A 20,145-nucleotide genomic window follows, 5' to 3' on the forward strand; every position below is an offset into this window, starting at 1 on the left:
GTGATTTCCCAAAAGCCCTACATTTTAGCTGGCCGTTTCATGTGCTCTGTGCTTGCTCTGCATTTCTTTTATTCTGCTTTTTTTTTTTTTTGGGAGCAGAATGGTAACCAGATGGTCATTTATTTTCAGTGCTTGGTCGTTTTAATGGTTAGATCTGTGCTCTTCTCATTATTACATGAGTAGGGCATGCTTGCAAGCCTCTAAATAACTTTTTAACAGCATAACAATTTTGTTTTAAAATGTTTTAGCATTAATACATGCAGCTGGCTGTTAAGAGCTGCCTGCTATGGAGTTCTTTTCTTTCACAGTCCCTCAAAGACTGCTTCCTGTCTTCCTTATCCCTGTTAAAACACACAGAGGAAAAGTTTTGGACACTCTCCTCCTCAACGATGATGCAAATTATAATTGACTTAACTGAATCATGGCCTCTGGAAAACAGTTGCTTAGATTAGAGCACTATTTCTTTGGCCTGAGCAGGTTTTGGTGTCCCTTTCAGTGCCCCAGGAGTTTTGCAGCTCTGTATCCTTAACGATCATTTCTTTTGCTTCCACTGCAGACAATCTTAATGGTGCTGCTTGTTGGGATTGTGTTCTGTTCTGCTGTTATTTTCCATCTGGAAAGTGGATTGGTAAACCCTGATGGAAGCCAGTGACTTGGCTACTTAAACATCTTCCACTGTGGAGGTTGAGAACTGATAAAAAAATGTGCCTTTCTCTGCAGAGGCTATATGGTCATCGTTCCTCCAAGCTGGCAGAAAGAAACGTGAGATGGGAATTTCCTGAATGGCAATGTAAAATATTAAGCACTAGGCATCGAGCCAACCCATGCAGTTACTTTGAATGCAGTCTGAATTGCTTCATGTCCTCTGCTGTGCTAGTTCTATTAATTTTTATGTGTATTGCTGCATTACATCATTAACTTCTTGGTAGAATGTTTTTCCAAGTTTTCCATTCCCCTCAATTTAATTTGTTGCCTAAAACCCCTAGTGAATCTTGTGCATGTAATGTGAAATGGTTATATTAACAACTCCGCTGTACAAGAACAGCCTTTGTATTTTTTTGGTTTGGTCTCTGACATCTGTGTGAAGGGAAAAAAATATACTTAAGGATGAACAACTTGTACTTTGTATCAACAGATAAAAATTGCACTCCATATTGTATACTCTGACATTTATTCTATCTGTTTGTAAATGTAGTAATGCACATGAATACTGTAGAGGAAATGAAGCCCATCAAATTCTTGTTTAGTAAGCAAGTCAGTCAAATAGACTATTAATATTAGTCAGATAATTATTAGTATCCTGATAATTAAGCCAAAGCATTTTAAATAATTATTTGTTTTACTCTGTAAACGAACAAGTTGCATAGTAGTAATAACTTGGCTTGCAGAAGTGCTGCCAATAGTTTGAGTTTTGTGAGGCCATTGATGCAACTGGGTTTTTTGAGGGTGGAGGAGAGCCTGGATGACCATCCTTAACTCATAAATTTCCACAACCTCTGTTTTCAGAGTCTGAGGCTGCATTTACAAACTGCTGGGGTAAAGCTTCGATGTAAGCTAGTCTATGTGGAAGGGAGGGAGACTATGGAAAAATGCTGATAATGATCTTTAATGACCAACCCAGTTCTAAGGCTGAAGAAGTGTGTGAGCTAACCTTGCTGTGGCTCCTACTGCCTCTGAAAGCCCACGGGATCCTAGAACAAAGTCTGGTAACTGGTTTCGCTGTCTGTTGTGTTCCTTCTAACTATATTTGCTGTTGTCAGTACTTGACAATTTTTGTATATTCATTCAGTGCTCTTAATTTCTTTAGGTAATTAAAAGGACTTCACAGCTGACTGCTGTTGAGATGATGGTGTCAAAGAATGTATTTTTCTTTCATTCATGCTGCAAATCATAAGTCCTGGAATCCTAACGTGGTCGCAAATGATAAGGGCAAGCCTGTATTCAGTTATTTTCTGTCACTGAACCTCTTGGAGGCTTGGTGGAATGGTTGTAGGGAAGCCAAGCTGGGAGTTATCAATCAAACCATTTCTGCAGTTCTCTTTATTTTGATTCTTGCTTCTTTCCCATCTACCTGGTATCTGTGCAGCAGATGTGGTTGTGCCTGAGCTCTGTAAGCTCTCAAGGCAGTCGCAGGCTGACTCACATGTGCTCTGTGGTGTGGTGTGTGTGAGCGGTCCTCCGGCGACGGCTAAAGTCTCCTGAGAAACTTGGTCGCTATCGTGGGTACTGAAGGAATTAACATGTTTGCAGATTGTCACTGTCTTGAATTTCACAAGAGATCAGTCCTTAAGGCCTTAGGAGGCTCTGATTCCTTCTTAATGCATCTGGACTTGTGCAAACTCTATATATTTAGAGCAAATGAAAAAGGCAGGATCAAATGAGTCCATCACCCTCTCCTGAAATATTTTCTGTTCTGCCACAAATCGGCATTCAGGAAGACTTTCTGTGTTCTCTACAATGCCTCTGGTAACTTGTTTGAGACTCGTATTCTTGTGCTCTGTTTTGGATTTCTTTTGACTAGAGCCTCTCTATTCTGACACTGCTTTTCAGTCACATATTTATTACCTATGCAGTGTTTTAATTTCTGCTTTTTTAAGCTGAAGGAGGGTCGATTTAGATTAGATGTTAGAAAGAAATTCTTTACTGTTAGAATGGTGAGGTACTGGTTGCCCAGAGAGGCTGTGGATGCCCCATCCCTGGAAGTGTTTAAGACCAGGTTGGATGAGGCTTTGGGCAACGTGGTCTAGTGGAGGGTGTCCCTGCCTGCAGCAGGGCGGCTGGAACTAGATGATCTTTAAGGTCCCTTCCAACCCAAACCATTCTGTGATTCTATATATATTAGATGTGGCAAACAAAGAGACTGATTTTAAAGGAGGGCTTTGTTTTTGCTAAATTTTGAAACCTGATCAGTGTGTTCTGTGGTTTAACCCTTTAAAAGCGTCCAACAAGAAAACTTTGTATAAAATTCCCTTTCACTTGCAACCCCATCTCAAGGTGTCTGTGTTGTGTTGCTAGGGACTGCAATCTGCTCTGTGCAGCAAACCCTTCACATGTGTCGATGTCAAAATAGTGATGGGTATGTGGCACTTTCCTGGATCAGTCCATTAGACTAATTCAAGTGGACTGTATCCACTTCAGACTTGCACTGAAGTACTGGAGTGGTGAATGGCTCTTTGGTGCTTTGGCCACTGTCCTTATCTTTTTTTTTTTTTTCCCCCCTTTCCATTTAACCAGGTAATGGAGAGTGAGGAGTTCATGCTGCTCCCTGCCAATCAGCTCATAGACATTATATCCAGTGATGAGTTAAATGTTCGCAGTGAAGAGCAGGTGTTCAATGCGGTGATGGCCTGGGTGAAATACAGCATACAGGAAAGAAGACCCCAGCTGCCACAGGTAATCTTGAACGCAGTAATATTCGAGACCTCTTTATCCAGGAGAAGAGTAATGAGGGCTGATGTGGTGGTGCCACAGCACTGTCACAGTTCTGAATGCGTGCAGAGCCACAGTAATCCTCTCTGACTTCCACCTATGTTAGGTGGCTTCCACTCTCCCATCATCTAGGCTGGAAGGTGCAGTGGCTAGAGCCTTCAATAGGGGCTTTGTTGAATTGTTTCCAGGTAGGACTTGCCAAACTAGATCATTCCAGTAGTCTGTCCAGACAAACCTGCCTGCATTGCTTTGAGTGTTGTATAAAAAACCATAATGGATAAGGAAAAGCTTGCCTTCGTTTGGGCTGTATCTTTAAGCACTGCTGTTTGATGTATGCCTCAGCCCTCGTGATCTTATACTGGAGCTTGTCAGAATGGTTTTGTTGAAATAGGATGCTTCATCTAAGCCAAGACATTTCAGAGAAGCACCCATTCTGACAGAGCTGTCAGCTGGAAAGCCTCTGAAGTCTCAGGCTTTCTGATCAAAAGAGGTGAGAGTCTGCCTGCCTCAGTGTTTCTGCTTTGGAAATAGACATTAAATGCAACTTTATTTAGCGGAAACCTTTTGAAAATTATTTTAAATAAACCAAACCAGAAAAACCTGCTGTTCTCAAGGTAGCTCTTACAGCTTTTAGAGCTGCATGCCTTTTTTGGCCCCTCTGTCTGTACCTGCTTGCATCTCTAAATTCTAAACTGTTGTGAAAGGCACATTATTTGCTATTGTTCACTTACTGCACAATACCAGTCATACTTGAGAGCTAAATAGTTGATAAAGCTTCTAACTAAACTAGTTTTTCAGGCAGATGTATTGACATCTGTAATTTTGTAAAGGTTTTCAATTGTGACCTTGTTTTCAGCTGTTAATAGATCCATTGGATTGTCCCCTTTCAAAGACTGATTTTCTGTTGGGTGTCTAAATGGGTATATTGAAAAGGCAATGGTGCTCAAAGATGAGCTGTGTTTAACTAAAATGCCAGGGTTTGGATGTGCAAATGACTGGGCATGTTTGCCAGAGGAATTACTAACTCCCTATCAAAATTTCTTAGCCACTATTGTTTTCAATTTGGCTTCTTGCATCTCTGTGAGTATATGTGGTTTACCGTATGTGTTCTGTGTTTTAGGTCCTGCAGCATGTCCGTCTACCGCTGCTGAGTCCCAAATTTCTTGTGGGTACAGTGGGCTCTGATCCACTTATTAAGAGCGATGAGGAATGCCGGTAAATCTCCTGACTGATCTACAGATTTGGATTTTGTTGTATTTGGGTGCCTTATTTGCATCTGTTCTCTAAAACTGTGCTGATTGTCAGTGGTAAATGGGTGGTATCTCACAATTTCCTCTTTTGCAACTGGGAGGAGAAGAGATGCAAGAAAGTGTTTAGTATTTGCAAATCAGTGACTAGTGTGCCCTAGAAGTGTTTTTGTTCTTCAGTGTAATAGTAAACTTTGAGTGCACAGTTTGACTGTTGGTAAAATACCCTTCAGTGTATTGTTTTCCATTTTGCTTTTTTTTTCTCTAGTCATGGCCTTTCGTTACAGCTTACCACTTGCATGGCATTCGTGATCTCATTAGGACTTAAAGTATGTAAAAAGTCTGCACTTTGGTAACGGAATTAGACTCTGGAATTAGAGTCTGCTGTTTCCCACAACGCTAGTGCAGGGAAACTCTCATTTCCTCCTCTTAGGCTATGAGTCTCACCTTTCTAGTTCTGTGGAGTTCTGTATCATCTATAAAGCAGGCAATTTTTCTTGTCCTTAATGTTAAAAAAGTACAGGGGATAGGCTAAACTGTTATCTTCCATAAACATTCATAGTGGGGGAGTTCCACATATGTAGAGGGGAGGAGGACTACTTTTTTCTTTTTTTTGGGGGGGGGGCTTGGGGTTTTTTTGGGTTTTTTTTGTTTGTTTGTTTTATTCAAGGATTTGGAATATTAGGATTAGTCCAGGTGGCAAGTCATGCATGGATGGACAGTGTGAGCTGGCCAGAGCTGATGGAGAAAATATTCATCAGAAGGGTACTATCTCCATCTGTTGGTTGTGCGTGTGTATTATGTATTTGTGTGCTTTTCAACTCCTGTTTTTTCCCTAGGCAAAACAACTGATTGTTAAGTTTTAGCTTGAGGCAGTCTGGGTTTTTGTTTTCTGCACAGTAAGCTTGACAAATCTCTTGTCAGAGGTTTTTATCAGTCTTTGTATGGCAAGCAATATCTATTATTAACTCTGGCCAAATACTGATACTGGTCTAGTGCTGCCACTGTGTAAATGACTTGTAAACAGCTGATGAGTATTTAGGTGACAATGTACGTTTTAACTAGAGCTAGTCATGCACTTAGGTGATTTGTGAATACCTGAAGTGCATGACTAGTGCTGGCTGCTCTTGCCCTTGGTTTTGATTTGTACCTTCTCCTGAGACTGGTATCAGTGAACTTTGGGGATTAATATTTTCCTGTCTTACACAGGGATCTAGTGGATGAAGCTAAAAATTATCTGCTGTTGCCCCAAGAGCGACCACTGATGCAAGGACCAAGAACTAGACCACGCAAACCCATCCGCTGTGGAGAAGTGCTCTTTGCAGGTATGTATAGCTCCTTCTGGCTTAGGTCAGGAGACTCAAGTCTGGATTTTCTGGTGATAGTTCTTCTGTAAGGCTAGTCTTTACAACATGTTTCTGAAGTGACCTGTGCATTAATATTTGGGGATTTATCTTATGCTTTCTTACTTGTGTGATTTCTTTGGTGCTATGAATGCCACAGTTATGCTAATCCTCTTGAAAAATCACATTCTGTCTTCTAATTATAATCCTCAGAATGAGTAAGTCAGAGATGGGGCTACTGGGTTAAGGTTGACAAAGTTCGGAGGGATTATTTGTACCAGGCACATGTACAGTACGTGAGCTCAGTGTGTTATTATGACGCTACTTGTTGTGTTTGGTTCCTACAGTGGGGGGCTGGTGTAGCGGGGATGCAATTTCCAGTGTCGAGCGCTATGACCCTCAAACCAACGAGTGGCGGATGGTGGCTTCCATGAGCAAAAGACGCTGTGGTGTTGGAGTCAGTGTTCTGGATGACCTCCTCTATGCTGTGGGAGGCCATGATGGTTCCTCTTATCTTAACAGTGTAGAAAGGTAGGTCTCCATAAGGCCAGTGCGCAAAATGTTAACTCTGGATGTTTAAACCTGGGTGCAGCCTCTTAAAAATGAGTTCATTTTGCCAGCTGCCTTCTTGTTCTGCTGAAAACCTGAAATTTATATTACGTTACCTACATTTCCTCCTCCCTTGTGTACCCCTTCAATATTGTGTTGGTTTACTGCTGAACTAGGACTTCATGCATAACACCTTGTGTCACGTAATCCCCAGCTTAACGAGACAAGATGTAGCCTTTGGTATAAGGAAGGCATATGTAAGAGATGGGCCTGGGTATAATTGATGGGAGAAGTGATGATCCTGGTTAACCTTCTTTGCGATTGCTGGTTTGTTTTTAGCATTGTTGAGGAAGGTGAGGTTACAGTAAGTATTTCTTAGATGGTGAGGGAAAGAGCCTGGAATTTTATTGTGGAGTGTTAACCAGAGAATTAAGGAACCTTGCAAACACTTACACAGAAGGAAAATAGGTCAGGTTTAGACCTGTGAAAGACCTAAGTCAAACAAGCTTTGTCAAACTTCCTGTTTCTGGGAGCTGCATATGGCAATCCCCATGCCTAAAAGCCACGTGACTCAAGTGCTCCTAGCACTCTAAATCTCAGCCCTGTAACAGATCCAACAAGCAACACAAATACCGCCTTTGTCCTCAAGCCTCCCCTTCTTCCCACGTATCTCCTTGCATACTCCCAGCTTCTCAGATCATGGCCTTAGCCTTACATCTCCCGTGTCCCATACTTTTCTGCTATGCACCATGTTTCCTTGTCTCTGGATTCCCAAGTCCATGGGGTTCCTTCCTCTTTTATCTCGAAGTGCAGGTCCCAGTGCTGGCTGAGTTCTTGCATGAACTGCAGAGAACATACAGCAGAGGAACTCTCTCTGCTGCTCTTTGCATAGATGCAAGTTGCCACATGTCAGCCAGTCCCTGGTAACTTGCTGCCTTACGAAGCTGAACCTTTGATTTTCACTTTGAATCATCTCAAGCTGCAGTTTGAACATCCCTGGAATAACATGTATTGGATGCATTATATCAGTTATGGGGTTTTATCCAACTTACAAAATAGCTGTGTTGTGGTTTAAGCTCAAGATAAGCAAGTTTCACTGCCTGGAAGAGCCTGAAGTATACCTAGACAAGCAATTTTGTGCTGTTTGGTGTGTTTTTCTAGGTATGATCCGAAGACCAATCAGTGGAGCAGTGATGTGGCCCCCACCAGCACCTGCAGGACCAGTGTTGGAGTAGCAGTTCTTGGGGGCTACCTCTATGCTGTGGGTGGCCAGGATGGTGTCTCTTGTCTCAACATTGTGGAAAGGTACTTTTTAGTTAAATTTAAAAAAAAAAAAAAAAGTGGTGCATGGGGACAAGAGCGTCTCTTAGAAGGTGCAATTGATGCAGACGAGCTGGAGAGGGGGGTAAGTACTGTACAAATCTTATGGGGATTTTTCTTTGGAGAGAATAAGGTCAGTCTTCCTGCCCCTTTGTGAAGATGCCGACACTTCACTAAGCTTCAGCACTTATTCTTTTGCCAGGTATGATCCCAAAGAAAACAAATGGACTCGAGTGGCTTCCATGAGCACCAGGCGCCTGGGGGTTGCAGTGGCTGTGCTGGGGGGCTTCCTCTATGCTGTGGGAGGCTCTGATGGGACTTCTCCTCTCAATACGGGTATGCCTTTTGCTGTCCCTCATTGCAGTCAGCACTTGTCACTGTCCTATTTGTCCTTAGTGTCCCCGGATGGCTGTTGAATAAATTAGTCATAACTTTGCTGTGTTTTTTCTCCTTTAAACTTGATTTTTACCGTACAGTAATTCACTTTTTAGGCTTGTGAGCCCTTATTACCTGGTTCTGTGTTGTTTTTTTCTTTCTCAATGTCGCATTTGGCAGTGTGTCCTGAATAAAATACTTTGATTTGCATAACAGTTGCAAGCACATCTTTTTTCCTGCAGTAGCCCTTTTCTGCTGTAGGAAGGAAGGTGCCAAAGGTAAAACTACTGCAAGATGGTAACGCAGGTCAGTTTGTAGCATTGTCAGCTCACTCTTGAGTGAAGATGCTGAATGTCATTTGACTTTGTAGGACTGGAGAGACAATAGCAAGCCTTCTATAGAAGAAAGGCATTAGAGTGAGAGATAACAAACTGGTTCGTCGTATTTTCGGTGGGTGGAAATTGCAGCGTCTTTACAGATTGAGCAATACTTTGGATGCAGGTTCAAAACTGCTAACCCCTGCTGCCTGCCAATCCTGTTGTCCAAAGATGTGTCGTTTCCTCTGCAGTGGAACGCTACAATCCCCAGGAGAACCGCTGGCACACAATTGCACCCATGGGGACGAGGAGGAAGCACCTGGGCTGTGCAGTATACCAAGACATGATTTATGCTGTGGGCGGCAGAGATGATACAACAGAGCTCAGTAGTGCTGAGAGATACAACCCTCGAACCAACCAGTGGTCTCCTGTTGTGGCCATGACATCCCGCCGAAGTGGAGTGAGTTTGGCTCAGTTTGCTTGCTTTTACCATACGTAATCACATGGTGAGAGCACAGGGTAGTGTCATCTTGGGAGGTTTGTCTTTTGCTTCCTCTCTACCTTCACCTTTCTTCTTCTGTGAGGAGAAAGGTTTGCAAAAAGTCAAAGCTCTTTAGCAAGACTAGTGAATGAAGTGGTGGTTGTGTTATGCCTTAGATAGCTGTTTAACATGCCTGAGGATGGGGAAGTGGAGTCATTTGAGGATCTTGTTAAATAATTTTAGTCCCTTATATGGAGTCATCTACTTAGGCCTGAAACCGAGGAGTTCTTTAGGTTTTTACTTGGTGAAGCAGCCATACTTGGTGTGAGATACTATTAGAGAACACTGTCAAAATTAGTACCCAAGTCTCATCCTGCAATCCACTTTGGATGAATTAGGAGGTGAACATACCAACTTGCCCAGAAGAAAGAGCTGGGAAACTGGGCAAGTACGTGTTTAGATACAAAATTCCAGCCAAGTCTTTTCATTGCCTTGAGATGTGTGTGGGAACAGGGTTTCTGGGCTTTCACTTAGTATGTCGCCTCTCTTCTCCGAATCCTGTGAGTATGGGGAGTGACAGCATCTTCACATTAACTGCTAATCTTCCCACTTTCTGTAGACATGCGAACAAAAGATTAACATAGTGTTTTAAGTAGTCATCGTGTTTGGGCAGATGCAATTGTTATGAGTATTTATCATTGGATACTGGATTATATAGTAAAGAGTGGATTAATTCTGTCTCTATGTTAGTACTTCAGTGTCTGGTGAGGCAAGTATGAATCATAATTTGAGCAGCTACTGGTTTTGGAGGCAGAGAATACGTATTTATTTCCATCCTCAAAACATAGTACACTGTCCAACACACTCCTTTTTAGTTACTGATGAGGTGTTGACTTTTCATGAACCTCTTCTATATTTGCTTTCTGTAGGAACTACTAAACAGATGTGTCTGTAGCCTTCCTGAGTTGTTTCCAACTTCCTCAAAGCCAAAACAAGGACGGGCCATTTTACATTGTGTTCTTGTTGTCTTTTCTCTGTTATGCCATGAGATATTTTCACTGGAAGTGATCTTCCAAAACCTCAGAACTGTTTGAGATTTCAGTGGTGGTGTGCTTCAGCAGAAAGACAAGAGAGAAAGTCCGGAGGCCAAGGTGCTTAGAGATGTTCCAGACCTCCAGCCTGAGAGGAGTAGGGCAGGGGCTTACATACGGTTCTCCTAGTTTAAGCAAGCGTTCCAGGCTGTAGGCTGGCAGATACTGATACATGTGTGTGTGTCATACTTTGTTAAGAATTTCAGTCCAGGACATAGTGAGTTTTGGCTGATAAAGGCTTAGGTTCTCATGTATCTATTATCACACAAGCAGTTCTAGTTCTTGTAGTTGGTAGTGAGGGGAACCTTCTGCTTTTTCTTTGATGGTCTCTATTTTGAGATACATATTTAACTGTTTATGTCCTGTTATTTTTTGGCTATTTTGTTTGTCCTTTTTCTCCCCCAGACCCTCTACTACAGACTGCCTTTCACCAAACATGCTTATTAAATCCTTTTATTAACATTTTCATTTTAACCTTTTCAGGATCTGTCTTCTCAGGACATCCCAGCTAATAGCTACTATCTGTGATGGTTGTTTTGCAGGTTGGCCTTGCAGTGGTGAATGGACAGCTAATGGCAGTGGGGGGTTTTGATGGCACAACGTACTTGAAGACCATTGAGGTGTTTGATCCAGATGCTAACACATGGAGGTAACTGTTAAGTTTGTGAAACAATCAAATAGTGATCCCCAGCTCTAGCAGCTGCCACCCAACTGGAGCTGTCCTAGCCAAATTAGAAATGTGAGGTACGCCATAGTGAAGAACTTGGGTGTGGTAGCCAGTCTACCATGCACGTTGTGGCTTGTTGGCTAGCATGGAAGTGTAAGAAAGAAAACCACATTTTGAAAGATATTCCAGTATGCCATTTACCTTCAGCATCCCCATGCCTATAACTAGGGCAGTTGAGAAACATTTTCATGCTTATTTCTGATTGAATTCCAGCCATTGATTCCATTTTAAGTAAAATGGGAGCGAGTTTTCCATAGTTTTCCCATCCAAGTATCCCAAGAGATTTAACCAACACTTAATGAATAAAATCTCATTGCATCTTTTGCAGGTAGGAAAATGGTGTGTAGATAGGTTACTGAGACCCAGAGAAAATAAGTGATTTAGCAGGCTTGTTGGGTAGCAAGCAAAGGGTCATACCAAAACCTAGTTTGATTTTTTTAAGTGCTGATTTTGAACATAACAAAAATGGACCACACTGAGAGAGAGATACCCCTTCTGTTTGTTCTGGGCTGAGTCTCTTCTGCTTCCCGATAAAATTAAGCTTGCCATTAGCAGAAGGAGCTCACAGGCATCATGTAGAATTCCACCTACTCATTTTTTGCTTTCAAGCTGAGCCTCTGATTTCCAAATCCTTTTGGAGGAGCTGAAACAGAACACTTTGGGCATTCTTTCCCTTTAAATCTGCAAGACAGCAATTAGAAGAATTTAATCTGATTGACAGACTGAGAGGAATAATAGGTTGCCCAGAGAAGCTGTGGATGCCCCATTCCTGGCAGTGTTCAAGGCCAGGTTGGATGGGGCTTTGGGCAACCTGGTCTAGTGGAGGGTGTCTCTACCCATGGCAGGGGGTTGGAACTAGATGATCTTTAAAGGTCCTTTCGAACCCAAACCATTCTATGATTCTGTGAAATTGCCTATCAAAGTTATGTACTGAGCAGAAAGGCTGTTTTTCATATTACTTTTTTAGTTATAACTACACTTGAAAGCAATTGCCTGTGTATTTCTTCCCAAGTCTAGTTAGTATAAAATTTCAAGCTCCTGTCTGTATTCTTGCTGCTTTAGTAATCTGGCAGGGGTGGGGAACAGAAAGAAACTAATGTCCTTATTTCTTCCAGCCCAGTAATACTAGTAGATTTAACCTTTCCTGGTGAGATGAGCTGTCATAAGAAGCAGTGGAGGAACTTCCCTTTGTTTGTTGAGCTATGGACAATGCCTTTTGAACTGCTGAGAAAACCAGTTGAGTAGAGAGTAATACGTACTTCATGTTCCTCAGCTGAATGGTTTCAGCTACTTCCAGTGACAGTAATAAGATGTCTAGAGGTAGGAGTTACTGCCTGGGATAGCATTCACAGAAGTTTAGGAGGTTGTTCAAGGTATTAGCTTGTGGGGTTTTTCTTCTCACCAAATCCAGTATAGCTGGTCAACGTCTGTGGTCTTCTCTTTTTGTTTGCTGAACTTCTTGCTCTGTGAAGGATATTTTTTCATTTGTGTAGCCTGACTGAGAAATGCTTCCGATTACAATTTGGGTTTAACACTGCATTGGTAGGAGTTATTTGAAGATCTTGCTTCTCCTGTTTCTGCTGGCAGACTTTGGTGACACAGAGAGGAATATGCAGCTGAAGTGAGTAGGATGTTGTAGTCTATAGGGATCAGATTTCCATATGAAATGGAGCCACCATTTCAGTAACATATTTTGGAGAAGCAGATGGTGCTTGGGATGTGTTACATCTTGGTTGGATCAGCTGAATTTAGGGTATTAGAAATAGAAAAAGAATTAGTTGTATTGTAAGTAGCAAACCTATATCCTTGCTCTTGTGTTACCTAAAATACAGCCCAAGGTCAGCTGCAGCCTGCAAATCTTTCTTTTTTATCGTGCACGTAACCACTTGCTTTCTCCCTGTCTGGTAACTTGAGTGACTGAAAACTGCGGTATCAAAAGAAGAAGCAGTTTCTGTTTTGAGAGAGAAAAGCATGAGCAAATACAGCTGTTTACCTTGGAAGTACATAAAATGACTGCTACCCAACTTACTTGTCATGGTTCGCTTTAACCAGCGGTTAACAACGGTGTAATTGTGCTGACAGGGACTGATAAGGTCTTTCCTGTGGTAGCTCCATGAAGGAGCTGAACCAGTGTGAGCACTGAAACCTTGTCTTTGCAGGTTGTATGGTGGGATGAACTATCGGCGGCTGGGAGGAGGAGTAGGTGTTATCAAAATGACACACTGTGAATCTCATATATGGTAAGCATCAAGACGGGGGGAGACCCCTTGGTTCTCGTTCCTAGAAAAACTGAAGAGACTTGTTGACACTGGACCTCTTTGCAGCTCTGGTATGAACGGTCTAGATCCAATGTAACTCTTTGCCAGTGACTCTTTCTATGGAATTATAAAAATTACTTCTGTGAGAGTGCCCAATGGGAGACCACGTCAGACTCCAGGGAACCACTGGACAAAAGTAGAAGTGTTGCTTATGTCCGTATTTTTTCTAAATAGTCTACACTTTTGAATAAACCAAATGGTAAAAGATACTGTAGCGTAAACAATGCTGATGTAGAGGCCACGTGCTATACTGGGAGTCTGGCAAGGAGGAGGGTTTCCTGCTTTCCCTCCTGCTGTGAGCAGTGGATGTGGCAGCTGTGTGGTGGGCGAAAGAGGAAAGTGATACAGAAAACATTGCTTTTTGCCTTATTTACAGAGAGCTTCAAAAAAAGTACTTGACCTGCAAGGTGCCACCTTTGCACAGAAGCTTTTCTGTGCACAGAGTATATTTATTTTTTCATTTAATTTGTATCATGTATTTTCTTTGTATCGCTCACAGCGATAATTCCAGCTTTTTATATACATATATGTGTATTTTATATATATATGTATATGTGTGTGCGCAATTTGAATTTTGACAAGCTGGTGGCTAGGGCAGGGCTATGTCCTGCCAGCTATTGTGGTTCCAACCCTTGTGGTATGTTTTAGGGTCTCTTAGAGTACAGGAGAGCTATGAGGATGGGTGCCCTGAATCCCTTTTCAGTCTTGCTGGAGGCAAGAAGTAAAACTGGAACTCTCATCTATCGACTGAATCAGTGAAGTGCTCAAAAAGGGTGAGAGTGAAGAGGATTTCAAATGATGCCTTTTTACTGTACAGTGTATGGTACAAAAGTTCAGCTTTTGTCTCTCCCCTTCCCTTGTATATGAACCTAGAAACAACTAGTTGTTGCTTACTTATAAATCCCTTTTTCTCACATTGCCTGCTAGATATCGGTTCTTGTCTGAAGCTGGGATGCAGGTATCATCTGTTAATTCTGACTAGCCTAGATCAGCTCTCACTTCTCAGGTTCTTGCTAGAATGGCAGACCCGCAGTTGGCTCCTGCTGAAAAAAGTTTAGACCAGCGTCATCTTCACTGCCCTCCTGCCTGTGTCCTTAGAACTCCGGTTGTGAAATGCTGACCCTGATGAGATGGTACCCTCCCTTTTAGTGATTTTTATGTCCTTTGCCTGTGTTAAGAGCAGGGAAAGGTATGAAGCTCACTAAAGAGTTTGGAGGGGAGGGACTATGAGTAACTGTCATGTTTCAGTGACTGCGGAGGCACCCAGGTGTGGGGGGAGAGGAGGGAGGAACTCTATACTCAAAGGTTCTGATATGTTTGTACTGTAATTTCTATCTAGTGTGAAAGAATGACCTTTTGCACCTGATATAACTTTGGACCTTACTAAATCTGATTTTAAGAGTAAGAGGACTGTAAATTCTCAAGATGAAAAAGGCAGTGCTGACATCTTAAGTTCTTTAACTTCATAGTTTGAGTCACATAACTCAGCATTTTAATGTGCTTGAATATAGTAAAAATTACACTACAGTAATAAATGGGTCATTAAAACTTTTTTAAAAGCCCTTTTTCCCCTAAAGGTTGGTATTATTGTGTTTACATATGAAGATCATTTGCACCTTTACAAGGAAAACAAGTATTCTGTAAACAAATGTTTACATGTATCATTTATGCTTTTTTCTAGCATGAGTAACTTGTATAAATAGTGCTATCTTAATAAATTTCTTCTATGCTGTTTTTTGTTTGTTCCTTTGGGTGAAAGCAGTGGACTATACTTTTGTATAGTTCGTGTGGACATAGATGCTGCGGTGTTTTTCAGATACCACTCCAAGTAAAACTGGCTTAAAACTGTTTGTTGTTACGCTCAGTTGCTTAGATGCACGTTTCTTCCAGAAAAAGCTGGTTCTGAATTATCTGGCTAAATCTAGCTCTCTTCAGTTAACTGCAGTTATCAATGAGGGCTATACCCATTTGCAGATAAGCATGTAAAAAGAAAAAAGTAGCTTTTCATTCCAGCACTACCTTACTACACACATATATAGCAAAGCATCACTCTTGAAAGCTGAGTATGGCTGTAGTTTACAAACATACTCCACTAGAGTGTCACATGCTATTAGTCTGTGTTCTTAAGGCAAGGAAGAGGTTAAAGAGGCTATATGGAATTTAGTTTGAGATTATTTATGCAAATTTGTTGGAAAGAGCTGAGCATTAGACTTAAAACCAAGCCAACCACACCAACTGGGTGTAACAGTACTGTTTTCAAATCAAATACAGGTACCAGTTATGTCCTACTTCTGCTTTACCCAGTGTTCCTCTGAACTGATATAGACAAATAAATGGGAAACTAAAGTACCAGAAGTGATAGTTTAAATAGCTGGTGAGCTGTCAAGACCTTCAGAAGATTACTTAGCTGCTTCTACCAGGGTAAGAGTTATCACTTTACAGACAGCAACCTTTACAAGCAAAAATAATCCATCTTCAACTAGTAAACAAAAATTAAAACCAAGTGCATATTTCTTTGGCTAGTAGTTTAGTAAGGTAAGCTATAGTTGGAAATAAACACCACACAAGTATATATTTAATCAGGCATAGATGGTCTTTACTTTGCTCAAGACCAATCTATTGGCAAAAGATGGTAAATATTTTCTTTATTTGGCACAGTAATAGAAAAATCATAACACTTGGCATGCACTTACGCTACTTCCTTTCTGTTCATTTAAGCTATGGCCAGGCACCATGCACTAGCTCTCTGAACTGCCTGCTGTAGAAGGGAGAGATCTAATATAAAATTTTAACACCCATAGCTACAACCCTGAGAGCTCTCTGGCCTACAAGATGACATCCAAGACAACAAACATCAGGCAAAGCATAGTGAATATCTAGCTTATACACAGACCTCAACTTCCTGTGTATTAATTTGTCTGAGGACCAACAGGCTGGACACACAAGGCAGTTGTCAGTCTCATGCTGTTCACCTTAGCCCAACCAGGACATAGATGAACACCTCTATGACCATCACCAACTGGCCTTAGCAAACTAGGAAGTTAGAGACCTGGATATTTCAGCCCTGGGTCGTAGAACATGCACCCTTTCTCAGGTGTGCTTGACTTTGCATTTAGACTGGCCCAAGAGTAGTCACAGTTTAGCTAAGGCTACTGTCTGTATAGCTTAGCCTAAACTAGTTAAGTGAAAACCAAATTGCTATTTGAAACAACAGAAAAACCTGTCAATAAGTTGCATCCAAGAATTGGCAAAGTTTTATCTCCTAGCCCCTGGCTGACATCTACACATAAATGAACAGAGTGACTATGATAAACCAAGGGTGCTTAAGAAGCTCTTAGCAGTTTGTCCTGTAGCCCTTCTTTAGGGCTTTAGTCTGCTTTTCTTTGCTGTGCGTGATATTGAATTACAGCTAGTTAGAGTTGAGTGCAGGAGTTAGCATCCAACTTTGGACAGCCAGCATGGAAGGCAAAATGATTCTGCAGGACTGAGTTTCCAATCAGTTTCTCAGCATGCATCTTCCAACAGTAAGCCTTTTTAGCCTGAAGATTTGCTGTAACAACTCTCATTGTATCTGAGAGATTGCTAGTTCCGTCAGAAGCATCAGCACTCCAGTTAGGTATTGGCTTTGTAGAAACTATAAGGAAGAGGAAAAAAAAAGCACGTCAAAACAAGAATTGCAGTTGCCAGATTTCCACACCCTTAAATAGTTGGAAATCTACTACTGAGTGTTCTGTGTGATTAGTCAGCTTCTCTGTTGTTGTTGGCAAGGTACCTATTTTGACCCTGGTTATGCAGACTTCTGCTTCTGTCCCATGTGAAGCAGGGTACCTAAGAGACACCCTGCACCTACTCCTGCTTTTTGAAAGGTGAGAATCCTAGCACTTCTGCTACCTCCCTCCTTCTGTAGGAAGGCCAGGAGACTATGCCAAGTTTCCTTGAATATCCATTTCTTCTGAATATCTGACTTGAACTCATTATCCCTATTATGGAAGGGCCATAACTGAGCTTACACAACACTTTCCAGAAGAGAACCCTTCTTTAGAAAGCCTATTCAGTTGAGTATCTCTTGTGTTTACTTACTTGTGACATAAAAAGTTGTTTAAGCCACTTTTTTAAACTACTGCAGGTAAAAATAGGCAATGTAGTGGTTTGCAGTTACCCTACCAAAGGCTGAAATTGTTGAGATTCTTCACAGCAAAGCTTATTTTCTTTTTTTTTTTTTTTTGATGAACTCATGCTCCAGGAGAGAGGTCCCAGTTGTAGCCTCTACCATTCCCTCTGTACCCAGAACAATGAAGTCAGCACATCATAGACAGACTAAATTTAAGCAATTGCAGTTATCCAAACTGTTCTTTAACTCAGAATACCATATTGTATTCCTTGAAGAAACTTGAGGAAGGGTTAATCCTCCATGGTTTTAAAGTGTATTTTTGATACCTCTATAGGGAGACTAGCACCTTTAAGAAAAGGGTTACAAGTGAAGTAGCTTTAAGCAAGATGTTTTGACTCTAAAGATCATCCATCTCTTAGCTTTCTAGTATTGCAGTTATTAAGACAGAGGCAGAAGACAAATATAATTAACCTGCTACTTAGAAATAACTGCTGTGGGGGTGCACTAATGAACTTTTTTTTAAGGTTTTTTGATTAAGTTTGGGATCTTTTTAAGTCTAAGTTTTGGACAATGGGCAAAGAAACTTTCTTGTTCATAGCGCAGCTAATAGACCTATTTCTGGCCCAAGACTAGGGTTAGTAGCTTCTGCTGCAATACGGTACTAAAATACTGCATTAATAGCTGCCCCAACTCCAGAACTAATTATGACTAATAAGAGCTGAGAGCTTAACAACTTCTTTGTAGGAACATATGCATAAGAAACATGAAGCCTTCATTTGTAGAAGTAAGGCATTTCTAGACAGGTACAGCCATTTTATTTGCCCAGTATTAGTTGGGACAACATGCTACTTAAAACCTCACCTTTATAATCCCATCACAGTGTGCTGAGGCAATTGCTGTAGAAACTTTCACCAGTTTTGTAGCTGACAAGCGGATCTTAAAGTGTCTGTGGAAGTGAGAGTAAAGGCAGTCCATAAAGACGTCGACCTCTTCTTGAGTGATCTCTCCTGGAGTTTTTTGGACTGTGTCCCACAGAGCTTTTGCATCCTCTGGATGAATGGCATATGAAATATCCAGAGGCTGGGCCAGATGGGGGACAGAGAAAACAAGTTCCATGGCAGATACATTTTTGTCTACTTTGCATCCGGTCCACATAGCTGCCATCCAACTGAGATTGAGAGGGCTGATGGCTAAACGGCGGAAGCAGCAGTCAAAAGTCTTCTGAAACCAACTTCCAACAATGGACGTATAACTCTCTGCCCCGTTAGCAAGAAACAGAGGTAAACAAGTGAAGTCCTCTGGCACGTTCTCGGAAAAATCATCTCCAGACACAGAGCAGAACCAGCCCGACCATATCACTTTCTCTTCTGAGTTTTTTGGGGAAGCTGGTGATCTTGAAGAAAGCTAGGATGGGGAAAAGAAGTATTTGAATGCTACAGAGAAAGTTTCACTTTTTTTAGCCAAAGATGGTTTTTGTTTTATCATTTCAAGTGTTTGGTAGATTTTTCTCAGGACCTCATATACAACATTCTTCTCTGTAAAGCTCATACAGTTACTCAGTCTATCCATGACATCCCTAAAAGATGCGTGCAATTTTGTTGAAAACAGCGGGGAAAAGCATTTTGTACTTCATTTGGAACAGTCCTGAAATCTGAGTTTATGCTGCTTAAGAAGAGCCAATCCGTAGTACGTCCCATAACCACTGACACACTGAACTCGGTGTTTCAGTAGCATCTTTCACTTGAGGCAAAGCATTTCAGAAATATTAATTAGTCTTGAGCTATGGCCAGGAGATAGGATTATACCAGCTTTGTCCAGGAAGCTAAATAACCTGAGTTCTTGCAGTAAATTGACTGCTGAACTGAAAAATTAGACAAAGATTGCTCCTTATATTCTTACTCTCATCTTACCAAAGAGTTGAACTCAAAATTGCAATTAAATGTATCTGTTGCTTATGAGATGCTCTGTTCCAGTTAAAAACAGACAAGACTCACTTTCATTAAATCTCAACAGATACTACAGTAGTTACTCCATACAGCTAGGGTGGAAGACTCCTTACCTGCACAAGAATCGCAGCCTGGTCTCGGTCACTACCTCTCAGGTCTGGAAGGCTGGAGATGGCCACTTTGATGCCCAGCTCGACCCCTATTTCCACCGCCAATCCTTTCTGCTTCTCAGCAGCAATGAAAGCACTCAGCAGTCTGGCATAATCCCTCAGGTGAGCGTCAGAGAATCTGTACAGAGGGGTCACGCTGTATAAGGTCCACTGCTTGCGCAGTAGAAATGCGGTTTTCTGAGAATCTACGTTTTCCTAAAAAAAGAAAACCAACAAAAGTTAAGAAAATAAGATTACAGCCCAAGAAACAAGGGTAGCTTCCCCCTTTGGGGCTTGCAAAGGGACCCCAACCCACACGGCCCAGGCGCTGTGCCTGAGCAGGGGGGGGTTTCCTGCCTGGCAGCACTGCGGGAGGGGTACCGAGCAGGAGCCGGTAGCGCCGATGTAGCCCTGAGTCCCGCTGAGGCTGGGCCGAAGGGCCGGGGGGCAGCCCGGCTCAGGAGACAGGTAGGCCCCACCACTACCACCGGCCCGGCCCTACCTGGGAAGGCGGCGCTGGCGGGAGCAGCCGACTGCTGGGGCTGAGCCCGACCCGCCCGTGCACCCCTCCAAACAGCAGCCCCCGTGACAGCCGCCTGATGCTGGGCAGCGTCCGCGCCGCCCCGTCCACCGACTCCATGACCGACATCAAGCCCGGCGCCGCTCCCCGCCGGGCGCGGTTTGAACGCCCTTCCCGTCAGCCCCCGCGGCGCGCTGAGCGGGGCACCGCCCCCGGCCGCCA

General features: G+C 42.3%; 2 protein-coding genes across 10 annotated transcripts in view; one reads left to right on the top strand and one right to left on the bottom strand.

Moving 5' to 3' along the window:
• Positions 1-20,145, top strand: part of KLHL20 (kelch like family member 20) — a 494,534-nt gene that overhangs the window by 472,446 nt on the left and 1,943 nt on the right. For 4 of the 9 annotated variants that reach the window (XM_075760327.1, XM_075760326.1, XM_075760328.1 and 1 more), the window contains 10 exons: positions 3,235-3,393; positions 4,550-4,644; positions 5,886-6,001; positions 6,367-6,550; positions 7,730-7,873; positions 8,091-8,224; positions 8,832-9,040; positions 10,695-10,801; positions 13,039-13,119; positions 13,204-13,404. In XM_075760327.1, coding sequence (XP_075616442.1) covers positions 3,235-3,393; positions 4,550-4,644; positions 5,886-6,001; positions 6,367-6,550; positions 7,730-7,873; positions 8,091-8,224; positions 8,832-9,040; positions 10,695-10,801; positions 13,039-13,119; positions 13,204-13,234 — 1,260 coding nt within the window. In that variant the 3' untranslated portion in view covers positions 13,235-13,404. The other 5 variants (XM_075760333.1, XM_075760329.1, XM_075760330.1 and 2 more) reach the window with 4 other exon arrangements.
• Positions 12,739-20,087, bottom strand: CENPL (centromere protein L). Its single transcript, XM_075760347.1, has 4 exons — positions 19,906-20,087; positions 19,368-19,619; positions 18,170-18,712; positions 12,739-16,831 (listed from the first exon to the last, which is right to left on the bottom strand). Exons 1-4 carry the CDS (start codon positions 20,050-20,052, stop codon positions 16,760-16,762), a joined length of 1,014 nt encoding a protein of 337 aa, XP_075616462.1. The 5' UTR covers positions 20,053-20,087; the 3' UTR covers positions 12,739-16,759.

The sequence above is a fragment of the Balearica regulorum genome, chromosome 8 (assembly GCF_011004875.1).
Source record: "Balearica regulorum gibbericeps isolate bBalReg1 chromosome 8, bBalReg1.pri, whole genome shotgun sequence".
Taxonomy (NCBI): domain Eukaryota; kingdom Metazoa; phylum Chordata; class Aves; order Gruiformes; family Gruidae; genus Balearica; species Balearica regulorum.

Excerpts from the sequence above, each read along its gene's own strand:
- CENPL (XM_075760347.1), bottom strand. The coding sequence starts at position 20,052 with ATGTCGGTCATGGAGTCGGTGGACGGGGCGGCGCGGACGCTGCCCAGC. Across the intron at positions 18,713-19,367 it reads AGGCTGCGATTCTTGTGCAG|CTTTCTTCAAGATCACCAGC; the intron begins GTAAGGAGTCTT and ends TCCCCATCCTAG. Across the intron at positions 16,832-18,169 it reads ACTGTGATGGGATTATAAAG|TTTCTACAAAGCCAATACCT; the intron begins GTGAGGTTTTAA and ends TCTTCCTTATAG.